Here is a 14,916-nt window from a genome sequence, read left to right as displayed (position 1 = left end):
AACGGCAAGAGCTGCCTGGCTGGAACTGTGGCAGACTCCATGAGGGTCCCCAGAGGGACTTGTGGGACAAGGCAGGGGCAGTGTGGGCCCCATGGGGACGCGTGGAGAGAAATAGAATTCCCGCAGCGGCGCAGACCCAGAGCCCCTTCTGCCCTGCGTGCCCATGGGTCAGCATCCCCACGCCCATTTCCTTTCTTGTTGTGACCTGTGTGTCTTGTGCCCAGGGCTGCTCCGAGGGGTGCACAGGCCCTGCCCGGGCTCAGGCAGGGGCCAGAGAGAAGAGCAGCTCTAGCTGCGGGGCTGACACAGGGACAGCAGCAGCACTGACTGCACGGCCCGAGACGAGAGGACAAGACTGTGTGTTTAATATCTAATCACACGTCCCGGTGCCGGCACCACTGGCCTGGTGTTCCTTCCATACCCAGGTTGGTACGGTTTCACTCTGAACCACAGTCTCCCTCCAGTACCTGCTCCCGTGAAAGGGCCTTCTAACCACCTCCGCCCTGGCGCTGACTCTGCTCCTTCTGTCCCCACGCCATGCTTCTGCGCCTGTGCTGGCTCCCCTTGGGGGCCTCGCTGTCACTCCCTGCAGCCTGGCCTCTGGCAGGCCCTCCCCGCCCAGCAGAAGGGTCTGGGCGTGGTGAATCCAGTCGGGGCTGGGTTCTACTTCTCTCCCACAAGGCTCTCTGGCTCCCAACAAAGTGTGGGCTCTGACTGGCCTGTGCCTCAGTGCTCAGGGACACCCTATGGCAGTTTGAAGCCAGGTTGTCCAGGGCACACAGAGAAGCCCCAGAGGGCCATGTCACCTGACTCCCCCTCTGCCAGCAGAGCCCCGCTCCTCACCGCTGACCCCCATCCCACCAATGACCCCCGATGGTCCAAAGTGTCCAGGACGATGGGCACAGATTTGGCTATCCCTGTGGCTGAGTAGACAACAGAGCCCACTGGTGTCAGGAGAGTGTCCTGAGGGCCCATGTGTCACCACAGGGAAGCTGAGCAGTGGACACTCCTGGGGCCGGGGCAAGGAGCCACTCACAGGGAGAGAGAGGGATCTGAGCAGAGCGGGATCAGGACATGTCCCCGAACCCTAGGGACGAGGCATCGGCAGCATCACAAGGAGCCAGGAGAGGAGAAGAGCCCTCAGATCCTCCTCACGAGGAGGCCTCTGGCGTCTGCAGGAGAAGGGGCGGGGTGGGGAGGCCAGATGCAGAGGAGCAGCCTGAGGTGACAAAGCAAAGGTACCAGCAGGACAGAGGCCATTGGTTAGGGGCGAGCTGACCCACCAGCATGGCCAGGTGCCGGAGAAGACTCCCCCACACCCCTCCCCACCCCCAGCCTGCAGCCACCCTAGAGAGCTGGCTCAGTGTGGCAGCCAGCATCTACCTGGACCCAGGTAACACCCTGACCTTGGTCCCAGGCCCTCCGGGAGCTTCCCGTGCGGGCTCTTGTGCAACGATTTGCGTTTTTCTGTGGTTCTGAGGGTGGCTTCTTTTTCTGAACTTCTCCCCTGCACACGCAGATGTATTTACCTTTTGACACCCAGGTCCAAGCAAAGAGAGGGCGCTAACCTCTAATGTGCTTGAGAGGCCGCACCTGAGAGTGTCCAGTAGGCTCAAGGAGAACCTGAGGCTTCCAGATGTTTGAATGCAGCCACCCAGCTGTCCCCCAAACATCTCAGAGTCGAACTTCTTCCCAATCAGGATCCTTCTCGGCATAGCTGACTCAGCTTGAGATTCCAACCTCCTCGAGGGGGCCCTGCCACTCTTACTGCCTGGTTTTCTCTGTCTTCGGGGGCTGAGTGTTTTTCCATACAGCCGGCTCCTGTACGGGGCTTGGATCGGCGGCTTACTACCCACGGCCTTTTGCTGTCTCAGGACGGCCATGGACTTCCTTAGGACTGGCCCCCTAACCTCTTGACGCCCTGTCTTTCCACTGGTATTTCCTCCCAGTTCACTGCCCACGGAAGTTCTAACAACCGCACCTCTGCAGCCTGCTGGGGAGGAGGAGAGCCTGCCTACCAGCCGGTAGCAAGCCCCGGGATTATTGCTGTTTTCACAGCCGGTTCTCCAGGACCACACCTGGCTCCAACTGCTGTTCCAGTGACATTCCTGAGGAAATGGACTTTCTGTCTCTGAGTTCTACATGAAGAGGTTTGTTGGGAGTGCTCTGGGGCCAACAGTGTGAGGGAGTGAGATCACAGGCTGGCCCAGGGGGGTGTTGGCCCAGGGGGACACAGTTGCAGGAGAAGAAGCTTCAGCTGAGGCCAGGAGGAGCTCTGAAGCTGGGGTGGCCCTTCCCAGACGTCCTAAACGGAAGGAAGCGAGGACCAGACTTTGTTCCCCTGAAGGGACAGTCACTGGCGGGGCGAGGCATCCTCATTCAGCCGAGGGCAGTCCTTGGAGAGGGATGCAGCTGTGAGCTTTGGCAGCTGACAAGGGGCAGTGGGGGTGGGGAGTGGGGGTGGGGAGGATCTCATTGGACCTGAAGGTGGACTTGGGCTGTGCACACAATTCCCCCAAAGGCTAGCCACTCCTGGAAGACAGAGACCACGCTGGAAGTGTGGCGCTGCGCCACCCACACTGTAGGAGCCTGTGAGCACTCACTCTTCAGTGAGGATGGCGTTGGGCTGCGTGACCTCCTGGGGGTTTATTTTGAAGACTCCTTTGGGTAGATAGACTGGTTCACTGCCGGGCTGCACGGGGCCCATCTTTATCTGGGGTTCAATGCCTCTGCCATAGTACAGAGGCATTTCCTCAGGAACCTTCTAGACCTTTCTGGAATGATGTCAAAGGCAAAAAGGGATCGCCACCTTCTGGAGAAAGACGGGACCCACAGCTCCCTGAGCAACTGCAGTCCCTCTGTCCGTCCAGCAGAAAGGTGGAGTGAGCCCCGTGCATGATTTTCAATTTTCTAGTAGCTACAAAGAAACAGGTGAACTTGATTTTAAATATATGGTATTTAACCTAAGACATATACAGTATTGTCATTTCAACAATTAATTGATGCAAAATTGTGGGATATTTTATACTTTTTTTTGTACCAAGTCTTCATAATTCAGTGCGTATTTTATACTCATGGCGCATGTCAGTTCAGCCCAGCTGTGTGTCAAGTGCTCAAAAGTCACATGTGGTTAGAGGCTCCGTGATGGGCGGTGCAGATACAGACACTAAAGGCTCAGGAGAGAGCAGCGATGTGTGCACGCAGGATGAGTGTGGATGTATGTGTGCTGTGAGTCTGCTTGTCTGGGATGTGGTTTTCTTACCCCCAGAAACGGAGAGCTGGGGACCCTGGCTGGTGTGGCTCAGTGGATTGAACACCGGCTTACAAACCAGGGGGTTGCCGCTTCCATTCCTAGTCACATGCCTGGGTTGTGGACCAGGTCACCAGTAGGGGGCCCTTCAGAGGCAACCACACATTGATGTTTCCCTCTCTCCCTCCCTTTCCCTTTCCCTCTCTAAAAATAAAGAAAATCTCTTAAAAAATGGAGAGCTGGGGACTTGAGGAAAGATGGAGACTTGACGTTGGCTTCTTTTGTTCAATCATTCAACAGAAATCGACTGATTGATTGAACACCACCTGCTACGGGTCAGACCTATACTACGGGTCAGACCTATGCCAGCTGCTGGGATACAAAAATGAAGACATGGTCCCTGTGCTCAAGGTTCACAGTCCCACGGGAGACACAGTAGTGATGTAATGGTTGTAATAGAGGGTAAGACATGCAGTCACACAGCTATTACCAGGTAAGCAGGGGGATAGTTGGGAAACGGGGCACTTGGAAGACTTCATAGCTAAGAAGGCCCCTGATTCTTGAGCAACCCACAGCTGCAGACTCAGGCAGAGGCGCTCCTCCAGCCAGACACTAAAGGTATGGGAGGCTCTGCAGGGTAGCTCCCCTCCCATCCTCCTTTCCAGCTGAAGCCCCCAGCACTCAAGGTACCCTAGGGCCTCCAAACATCTGCTCCAGGGTGGGTGGGCTTGCACGAGGTGGCTCGGAGAGGCGAGCTGGCTGAGGCTCCCCCAGGGGGCAGTGCGGGGCCCTTGCGCACTTTGTGGGTCTGGAGAGGTGGCCCAGCGGCCAGTTAAGATAGGGACGAGGCAAGGTCTGCTTCCCCTAGATCATTTCACTTTGCTGCCAGCTCTACTGCCTCCTGAACCGCACCAGTTCCTTTAGCAAGGGGAGTGGCCAGGCTGGCTCAGTTTCTGGCAGGCACATTTGTAAATAAGTGAAATTCTCCTGAGAAGCATCTACAGCCCCCTCCCACCCAGGCTCGCTCCCACTCGCCAGCCTAAGTGTGCGGGGACTGTGGCTGGGGGCTCGGAGTCTGGGAAGGAATGGAGCCTGAAACTATGTCCAGAGCATCTCAGGTCTTGACTGAGGTCACTGAAGGACACCATGAGGAGGGGAGGAATATACTGAGCCTTTCTCCCCAAAAGGGCTCACATGCAGCTCAGAATGGGGGCAACAGAAAGGGCTGAGACACAGCACAACAGCTCCCTGGGTGTACAGACGGGGTGTGTGTTTGCAGGGGAGCTAACCAAGGGGAGGAACAGAAATCTCAGGCCTTCGATACCCATCATATGGCATTGTGCCAGGCGCTGTGCTAGGCACCAGGGTTACACCCGTAACTACGACCTGACCCACATTCTCAAATAGGGTTTAGTAAGGGAGAGATCGGTATTTGAAGTCAAGGACTCTTACCTACAACCTAGCAGGGTCCTGGTGTGTGTGGGGGGACAGCACAGTGCGGCTTGATGCTGCACCAAAGGGGACTCATACTTCCACCCTCACAGGCGGACAATCTATGCGAAGCATTCAGTGTAGTACCTGGCATTAAGTTGCCGCTCAATAAATGGTAGCTATTATTAGCCATTATTACAAGAAGCTGCAGAATAAACATGGAACATCTTTCGGGAGTGCCAATTTTACTCAGCGATTAGGGAGGAAAGGACATTCTCTTTTTATAAGCAACAGAGACATAAGCTGATGTAGAATGCAAAACTCGGACTTTTGACATCAATGATTTCGGGCCTGCGCTGCCCTGCCCCTTCACCCTACTTGCATACCCCCATTCTCCAAAGGACACAGGAATCAGAAAAGCCTGGAGTCAGGAAACTTGGGGTCCAATTTGCATCTGCCAGTCACTACCTTTTGACCTTAGGCACTGAGCTAGTATAATTACTTCCCATATTTTGAAATGGCAATATGAGGCAGACCATAACTATAACAGCTCTGCCAATCTAGAATTTTAGTGCAGGTGGGAGTGGGAGGGTTGAAATGTTAAAATAATAGTCAAGCTTTATCGAGGGAACTCTATGCCAGGCACTGTTCTATTTCATTTAATTCTTCCAATTGCCCAACAAGACAGGTACTGCTGTTATCACTCCTATTTTACAGATGAGAAAATTAAGGTGAAAAAAAGTTTATCAGCTTGCCCACCTTTATAAGATTAGTAAGTGGCAGTGCCAAAAATTAGACCCTCTGACACCCACCATCAACTATCTGGCTGTTTCACCTCTTTCCATGTATAACAAGCCTCCTAGAGCTTTGAACTCATCTAGACGGAGTTAGAGGCAAACCACAGGGGTCCCTAATCCATGTGGGTGCTTTCTGATCTCTGGCACTCCTTCAGCAGCATCTGACCAAACCCTCAGGAAACATCACTTCTTAGCTTTGCATGAAATTCCCGAATACAATATACTTTTTTAAAATTTATTTTTAAAAGATTTTCTTTATTTATCTTTAGAGAGAGGGGAAAGGAGGGAAAAAGTGGGAGAGAAGTATCAACGGGCTGCCTCTCAAATACCTGCAACCAGGGACCCAGCCAGCCACCCAGGCATGTGCCCTGACTGGAGGTCGAACCAGCAACCCCTTGGTCTGCAGTCTGGCACTCCCAGGCACTGAGCCACATCAGCCAGGGCATATTTATTTATTTATTTTAGAAGTTTTATTTATTTATTTTTAGAGAGAGGGGCAGGGAGGGAGAGACTCATCAATGTGCAAGAGAGACATTGATCGGTTGCCTCTCACACACCCCCAACTGGGTACCTGGCCTGAAATCCAGGCATGTGCCCTGACTGGGAATTGACCAGTGACCTTTTGGTTTGCAGGCCAGAGCTCAATCCACTGAGCCACACTGGCCAGGGCCATTTTAAATTTAGTGTTTATTTTTTCCATTACCATTTAGTCTACTTGTATCACCCTCCTGCCACAATATACTTTAGATTCACTCTATAAATACCTATTAATGCCTTGCTTACAAGCTGACATGGAGTCGCTTTTTAGCTATTTAACGTGCACATGTTTTTTCTCTCCAACTAGATTATAAACACCTAGAAGACAGGGATTGTCTTGCTCTCGCTGAATCCCTCAGACTAGGCTGGAGACACCAAAGAAGCTCATGGACTGTTGTTGACAGCCTTAGGACCATGCTCGGCCCCACCTCCGCCACTCCCCTCTTCTTCTGTGCCCACTCCACTTCCTCCACCTCGGTCCGCACCCCCGGCCGCTTCCTCTACTTTTATCTCCTGTGGCCCCCGCCCCTCCCTCTTGGAGTCCATCCTACCCCCTCGCTCCCCGCAGCATCGCCAGCGTCCCCTAGCGACGAGACGGTAACTCCTAGCAACCGCATCTCGGTGCCCTGACGACGGGGGCACGTAGGCCACGTCAGCGCGCCGTATCCCCGCCCCCGGCGCCCGCTGGCCCCGCCTCCTCGCTTCTCGGCCGCCGCTGCCGCTGCTGCTGCCGCTGCTGCCGCCGCAGCTATCGCCGACGCCGCCGCAGACGCCGCCGCCGCAGCTCGAGACGCGCAGAGCAGTTATGGCGGATTCCGCAGCGCTCGCGCCTGTGGCTTCGGCTCCCGCCCAGGCCCCAGCCGCGGCCTCGGACGCAGCCTCGGACGCAGCCCCGGTCTCAGCCCCGGCTCCCGCCCCGGACTCGGCCTCCGGTCCGTCCTCGGACTCCGGCCCCGAAGCCGGCTCACAGCGTCTGCTGTTCTCTCATGACCTGGTGTCGGGCCGTTACCGCGGCTCGGTGCACTTCGGGCTGGTGCGCCTCATCCATGGCGAGGACTCGGACTCGGAGGGCGAAGAGGAGGGCCGCGGGAGCTCCGGCTGCTCCGAGGCTGGGGGCGCGGGCCACGAGGAGGGCCGAGCCAGCCCGCTGCGCCGCGGCTACGTGCGCGTGCAGTGGTACCCGGAGGGCGTCAAGCAGCACGTGAAAGAGACCAAGGTGCGGCGGGCCGGGAGGGGGTGCGGAGGGCAGTTGCGTGCCGGTACCCTGGACCGGGAGGGGAAGGGTGCGCGGCGCTGTCCGGAACGGTGCCGCTGCAGTGGGCCGAGGTGGGAGGACGAGCCTCAGCGCAGGTCCGCTCCCGTGCAAAGTCATTGCACCAGCCCTAGCCCCCCCCCCCCACACACACGAAGGGACTTCGAAGCCGAAGGAGGGTGTGGTGTGGGCCTCAAGGTTATGTATACTCGGACCCACTACCATGGAGGACTTCTCGGGCTCTGAGGCACGCCGGGCATGACACCAGGGCGGCGGCGTTTTGCTCACCCCCAGGAGCTCCATACTGCGTTGTGCATCCAGAAGGGAAGGCCATGTCGGGCAGGTGCGAAGAGGGGTGGTAGGCATTCCAAAACGGAGATACAAATACAAGTGGAAATCCGGGACCACATAAACACCCAATAAGTTCACTAGGTTGCAGCATGCATTATTATGGGTGAAGAAACCTAACCCCTTTTTGTTTTACCTTGTTTCATTGTGACTGTTGTGGGGAACTTTGTGAGTAAAATCACTAAGAATCAGAGCTGTGATATTAATAGTACTGGGGGAAGGGGACGGGGACGTGACAGCTGTGCCTGGGATTGATGACTCCTAACTGCAGTTGGACTTCTTGGGGGAAAAAATGCTATTGAACCGTGGATGGAAACCTGAAGGCTGTTTTTGACCTGAGGCTGTGGAACAGACATCAGACTCCCATATGGTATTCCGGTTAGGCTGGTGAATATTGCAGCTTCACCAAACCAGGGGTTTTATCATCAGAAACCTGAAACCATGAGCCGAGGTTGATTTGGTGGCGTTTGGTGTCTTGTTTTTCTGAGTGTCAATTCCTATCAGTGATTCGCACGCGCACACAGTCCTGTATCTACCACCCCTTTTTTGTGTCCTCCTGTCCAAGGCAGCATTTTAAGCAAGAGTCAGGTCTGGGTTTCAGCCGCTGGGCACTGTGGGTGGGGGGCACTTCAGAAGTCAGTCTGGGTTCTCACGCACTGGAAGACGATGGCATCAGGAACAGGGCTTCACGCCACACTGCAGAGGGGGTGTGTGATGAGGGCTCCGGCGGAGAAAAAGGCCCCATGCCCGGAAAGACTCTGCGATCCACTTCCTAGTGGCAGAAGCAACTTCTGACACCAGCAGGGTCTTTTTTCCTGCTCCACCAGCGCACACACATCCACTGACACAAATCCGCACACAGGACCCTGCTTCCCCCCAAAAGGTGATAGCTTCTCAGACTAGAAGAGGAAACTTTAAGTTCGTATGTAAAAGTCCTTGGAAAATGCTACTTTTGCAGCAGAGTACTTGTTAAAAATGACCACCAGTACTGTTTTGTCGGGGAGAGTTTTGCTCTATGCACTATTTGTGCATGGTCATACCAGCAAGCGGGCGCTGGTATCTCTCCATGGTTTTTTTTTTTTTTTTAATGTATTTCCCTAACCGTCGTCTCTAGAGGTTTGTGACTTCAGGAATGCAACTCATTCGTCTCCAAAGGGCCTCCTGCTCCAGGGCTCAGGGAAACAGGCCCAGCTGACTACCCTGAGCTGCCGTGTTTATCAGTTGCTCCTGTTCATCTTGACTCTAGTGGTTAACTTTGTTTACAGTTCTGGCCCCTCCACCCCACCCCCACATGTAGTTATATGAAGTTTGATCTAAAATGCCAGTTTTGGAACTAAAGGAAAAATAACTTACGGGCACCACCTTGGCTGTATCTTGAAGCTGCCCTCATGTGACTTGCTGTGAATTGGTTGGAATCTTCTGTGACTGCAGTGGCGGCGGCTTCTTTCCTTCTGCCATTGCAGTGTCTGCAGCCTCTGGGCTTAGCTGAGGAGCATAGGGATTCTAGGAAACGGTGGCCTGCAGCGCCCATCAGTGGACAGCAGGACCCTCTTTTAAGGCTTGAGAGTGGGTTTGTGTGGGGAGGACATGTGTACCTGATGGGGAGCTCTCTGTTACGGGACACCACCGGCGCCGACAGCCCTGGCCGCCCACTAGGGTGGTAAGGTGGACCCTCACTTGCAGCACTGTGGTCTAAGGAGGTTGTCCTTCTCACCTCCCACTTCTCATGAACCCATTGAGGTGGCAGTGTGCTGTATAGGTAGGGCCGAGAGACCGGGACAGAGCGTTCAGGTTCTCGTGTTGCCGCCGGCACTGATCTGGTTATGAGGTTTGGGAACCCAGTGGTTGGCAGAGTAACGTGGTGACGGTCTTGGGAATCATTTCTTTTTGAAGTTTTTACATTTTATTTACTTACTTTTTAGAGACAGAGGAAGGGAAGAAGAGAGGGAAACATGGATCAGTCGCCAGGACTGGGAATTGATCCTACAGCCTAGGAATGTGCCCTGAACAGGAATCAAACCTATAGATAACCTTTTGTTCTGCAGAACCACGCCCAGCTGAGCCACACCGGTCAGGGCCATCTATTGGAATTTTAAAAATGTTGTCCTTTTAGTGTGGAGTAGTAGACTGTATTTTTGTAGTTTTATGTTAATTTGGTGGGCAATGAGTAAAGGCTTAATATTAGCCTCTTAATTTTTTTAAACTTTTTGATGAACAGATTTCAGAAAGAGAGGGGAAGAGGCTGACCAATGAGCCCTACCCCTCCTGGTCACTTCCAGAAATTGGATCAACAGAAATAAAATAGGTAGATTTCCCTTAAAACTGCGGAAGTTGCGGTCCAGTTCTTGGGACTCCCCACAGCCAAGGTAGAGCCCCTTTAGGGCTCGAAAGAAGCCCAAGACTGGTGCCCTTCCTCCCCTCACTGTCCCAACCCCTCGAGGTCAGCATGGTGGCTGACTCGGGCACTGGAAACTGTTCCCGTTCGGCCACACTGTCTCCTTTGCGGAGACCTGCTCCTTCCCCCTCTGTGGTCATCTCTTGAGTAACATTTTTGAATAAAGCCAGTTGCGCACAGCCTCTTGGCCTCTGGGGCACTGGCTGGCCTCGGCGGTCTTTTGGGCCTGCACCTGTTGTGGTTGGGCCAGACAGCCCCGCCCCGTGGGGAAGAGCCAGGCCGCCCTGTGTCTGCCCAGGTTTGGGGCTTCCTGTTCTCGCCCCAGTGTTCCCCGCCTTTGGGTGCCGTCTGTTGCTTTAAGTTGCCACACACTTAGAGTCTCAGCTGGTTTGAGATTTAATGTCTCTAAATTAAAGCTGCGTCCATAATCACCCTGCTTTTTGTGAGGCGCGCGTGTGTGTAGCATCTCTGATGACACGTCCCTCGGGAATTGTCTTTTTGGTTTATTTTTGGCTCCTATTCAGTCCAGATTTCCGGGAGGAAGACTATTTAGGTGTAGCATCACAGCATGTGAAGTTTGCTTGCCTCACCTGCCCAGGTGCTGGGTCCATTAAAAGCAGTTGTTCTCAGTGAACTAATAGGAAGAAGTTATATAAGGCTACCCAAGATGCAGGACTAAGTGCATCTAATTGTGTTTGTTCAGATAGGATCACAGCGCATACAGACTCTCACAGCTCTTCTGTGATTTTATTCTTTGTCCTTCGGTTCCTCCTGTTCAGCTCCTGGGACCCGCTGCCTTCACGGTGCCTCTGTCTGGCTTGCTGCCGGACTCAAGGGCACTTTCATCAGATGAGAGGCATGTGTCTGTGTCCTGTGATTGGAAGTCAAAACCCTTGGGTGCTCTTCCTGGCTGTCACCTACCCTGAATGACCTTGGACTACTCACTACCTCGTTTTCTCTACAGTGAAATAGGTCTGTGTTTCTGGCCCCTGAAGTGAGCCCGCCCAGGTGGAATGACCAGAAGTGTAGGTGGTGGTACCTGGGGTGGCTATTAGCAGACGCCATCGCCGGCAGACAGAGCGCCCCTGCGCCCCCCCCCCCCCAGTGTGGGGGTCACCTCTGCATATCACAGGTTGATGCTACACCAAAGAGGCATCTTGGGAAGCAAAAGGCGTGTGGAGGGTTTGTTTCAGTGGTGTTAGAATTTTGTTGCTTGTGATCTGGCAGATTACAGACTTGAGTTCTTCATTAAGCCTCTTCTATAAATACTCATGAACTTCACTCCTCTGTTACTTTATAAGAAATTCAGTAACGCACATTTAAAGCAACACCAGCTAAAGCCCACCAATCTCCAGGAAGGGCATGGAGTGAATAGATATGCATATTTTCAGGATCTGGAAGACACCTTTTGAAATTCCTGAAAGACCAGGAATGCTGTTGTGAATTATGAGGATGGTACGGTGTTGTTTTTCTACTTAACAGCACGACAGACACTGTACAGGGTCCCTCCAGGCTGGGCACGCGCAGTGCTTTATGTGTGGTGTTACTCAGTGGCACCCACAGCGACGCTCTGCATCAGGCACTGTCATTATCCCCGTGATTCAGAGGGGAGCTGAGGAACAGAGGGGTTCAGTAACTTGTGCGGTGTCACACAGCTCGTGCGTGGAGTCCCTCACCTGAGGGTGTTTTAAGTTCAGGGTTCAAGGGTCATCATGTGTCTGAACACCTTGATCAGATATGAGTCACAGGCCCTGTGGTTGGCAGGAGTCATCCTGTTTGTAACACTCGAAGGGCTGAGTGGGGTAGGAGTCAGCACAGGTGAGGAGAGCGGAAGGGCAGGGTGTTGGGGTGGTTGACTGGTGTGCCCGTGGCGGGCTGAGCGGCGCTGTGGGAGGGTGTCCGCGCCCCTGGTTTGCTGCTTTCTGCTCTGCAGTGTTCGTCCCTGGCCCCCCACGACTTTCAAAATACCTGTCCAGAAATGCATGTGGTTTCTGGGGAATCTGTAAGGCCCCTAGATGTTGAATGAATGCACCCCCTGTGGGTCCTGATTCATTCCAACTCTGGTGGCCAGTGTTAGGAAGTCCACCTTGACCTCCCGCCTCCAGAGACCGCCTGTCCACTCTCCGGCCGAGGTTGTCGCCCTCCTGCTGGGAATGCTGAGTCATGAGACAGGTTCCAAAGGGCTCCTTGGAGAGAGGCTGAGTCCTGCTCCCTTCAGCCGCCCTGAACTTGGCTGTGGGTGTGCTCGGAAAGGTCTTTTCACGCCCTCCCCTCCTGCTTTGCCGTTGTGCCTCCTTTTCTGTTTTTCACTTTCCTCTTCTGTCGAGAGCGGCGTTGTCTGTCTTTTTTACTGTTGTGCCCACAGGCCTGGTGGAATCCAGTGCAGCCTCTCTGGGGCTGTGCTTAGAGGGCGTAAGGGGAGTTGCCGTCACAGCGCACTGGGCCCCTGTGTCCGGTCCCTCAGCGCTGGGTTTAGGGCGGTTTCTGTGATGAGTGGGTTCTCTTTGGAATGAGCTGTCCTGTGGTTTTCACCCAGAGAACATGGTCTGCGATTCTGCTCTGATTGAAGGAGGCTTCGGAGTGTCTCTGCCCAGAGGTTAGCCTGTTTCTGGGTCAGGGCGGGAAGGTGCTAATTTAAATGAATTCCCAAAGTGGGGGAGTGGCAGTCGGGGCCATGCATGGATACAGTGCCTTTTCTTCCTCTAGATGCTGTCACTTACACTTACTGGGGCTTCGCTGTCCTAACTGCGGCACCTGGAGGCTCCACCTGCCAGGCCCTGGGAAGGTCGTGGCTCTAATGCTGACGCTTCCGCCTTTGCAGATCTTGCAGCCAGCGAGTGTGGGGAAGTGTGCAGTGCAGGACGACTCCGCCAGCCTCAGGGGGCTCTGCCAGGGACCACCTGACCTCTGTGCAGTTACAGATGGAGGGGGGAGGAGTGCTGACTGAAGTGTTTTGTAGTTCAGTAAAATCGAATCGTTCATGGAAAACCCTCTAGATTTATCTTCTCCAGGGTTATTTGCCCTTGTTTCGCTCTTCAGCTGTGCTGTGCGGCTGGGAATTTCTTGTCCTCCGACCCAGGCTGACTCTGTCCGGTGGCTCTTCGGTCAGTTTCACCCACGGGTATCCTGTGTTCTGAAGCAGCCTTGTAAAGCGCAGAAACTTGTGCTTTAAACATGGAGGCAAACGATGCATTGTTTGGAAGTATTCAGTTAGGCATAAGTACTGGAATGAATGTCCTTTATGGGTTAAATCTTTTTTTCAAATTTTTAAAAGATTTTATTTATTTATTTTTAGAGGGAAAGAGAAGGAGAGAGAAACATCAATGTGTGGTTGTGTCTCCTGCATCCCCCGCCGGGAACTGGCCTGCAACCCAGGCATGTGCCCTGACTGGGAATTGAACCACGATCCTTTGGTTCACAGGCCTGCGCTCAATCCACTGAGCTACACCAGCCAGGGCTGGGTTAAATCTTGTTGAATATTTGATTGAGGGCTTTTTGGTTTGTTTGCATATTTTGAGAAACCGAAACATTTACTTTTCTGCAGCTCAGTCAAAGGAATAAGACCCTTACCAGGTCACTTTAGGTTTAAACGAACAGCCTGGCTATATCTGGTGAAGATTCATTCTAACTATGACAGTTAAAATTTTTAAATCTAAGTTGCTGGGCAGTGCTAATCAGGCAGGGGCAGCCCTGGTGCGTGTGGCTCAGTGGACTGAGTGCCGGCCTGCGCACCAGGAGGTCACCGGTTTGATTCCCAGTCAGCACCTGCTTGGTTTTCAGGCCAGGTGCCCAGTTAGGGGTGTGTGAGAGGCACCCGAATCTCTTGCACATTGATGTTTCTCTCCCTCTCTTTCTTTCTCTCTTCCCCTCCCTGTAAAAGTAAATAAAATCTTTCTTAACAACAGTCTGAAGAGGCCCTGGCTGTGTAACTCAGAGCATCATCCCAAGGCTTCAAGGTTGTGAGTTCAGTTCCTGGTCAGGGAACATAAGGAGCAACCAGTCAATCCATAAATAAGCGAAACAACAAATCAGTGCCCCTCCCCTTCCTCCCTCCCCCTTCCTCCCTCTGTAAATGCAGTGAAAAAAGCCCTCAGGTGAAGATAATAAAAAGCGGGGAGTGTGAGTGCAGTCAGTCCTATTCAGCAATAAAATGAAAATCCCCAGCTAGCTGAAGAAATTCCTGCAGTCTTGAAGAAGCGCCTCTTCATTTGCATCTTGCAAGTGAGAGCTGGTCTTTCACGCACAGCAGCTCTGATGAGGTTTTTCCTCCTTGTTTTAATTTCAATCCTTTTTGTGGGAGCTGCTGCTGCAATGAGAGCCTGTGAGGCCACCAGGCGGGCACATGCACGGGACGGCCCCTCAAGTGTGGATGGGAAGGAACACGGACACACACGTGTCTCTCGTGCGGTTTCTGGGAACCGCAGGGCCTGACATCTCCATGCTGAAAGCAGCCCTGTGTGTGTCTGCTGTTTAATTGCCGAAGGGAGTCTGAGGGCCCTGGAGGTTGGTGATGTCATCCTCAGGCTGAGGAAGAAAGAGCCTCGCTCCCACCCTCAGGCTCCCACCCTCAGCGTGCTTGCTGGGGGAGGGGTGCCCAGCCACCTGCTGGTCGGAGGGGGTGCCTGCCTTCATTTGCTCATGGCCTGCGCGTGCCATCTGGCCCCTCCTGCCACTGGACGTGAGACGGGCACCAGGCACTGGTGAGCTCCTGGTCACTGCATCCACCGCTTTTTCCAGTCTGAGGAGATAGGTGTGAGGTGATATCTCACACAGGTTTTTTTTTTTTAAAGATTTTATTAACTTACTTTTAGACAGAAGGGAGGAAGAAAGAGAGGGAGAGAAACATCAATGTGTGGTTGCCTCTCGCATACCCCACACTGGGGAACCTGGCCCACAACCCAGGCAT

At 53.6% G+C, this 14,916-nt stretch overlaps 1 protein-coding gene across 2 annotated transcripts in view; it reads left to right on the top strand.

Moving 5' to 3' along the window:
* Positions 1-6,714: 6,714 nt before the first annotated feature.
* UBE2O (ubiquitin conjugating enzyme E2 O) overlaps positions 6,715-14,916 on the top strand; it is a 42,975-nt gene continuing 34,773 nt past the window's right edge. The window contains exon 1 of one of the 2 annotated variants that reach the window (XM_053660031.1): positions 6,715-7,231. In XM_053660031.1, coding sequence (XP_053516006.1) covers positions 6,821-7,231 — 411 coding nt within the window. In that variant the 5' untranslated portion in view covers positions 6,715-6,820. The remainder of the gene's footprint in view (positions 7,232-14,916) is intronic. The other variant, XM_037157812.2, reaches the window with a different exon arrangement.

This window comes from Artibeus jamaicensis, unplaced genomic scaffold (genome assembly GCF_021234435.1).
Source record: "Artibeus jamaicensis isolate MK-2021 breed Jamaican fruit bat unplaced genomic scaffold, CSHL_Jam_final contig_2259, whole genome shotgun sequence".
Classification (NCBI taxonomy): domain Eukaryota; kingdom Metazoa; phylum Chordata; class Mammalia; order Chiroptera; family Phyllostomidae; genus Artibeus; species Artibeus jamaicensis.
The sequence above is the reverse complement of the archived record's forward strand: the minus strand, read 5'-3'. Positions and strand labels throughout refer to the sequence as shown.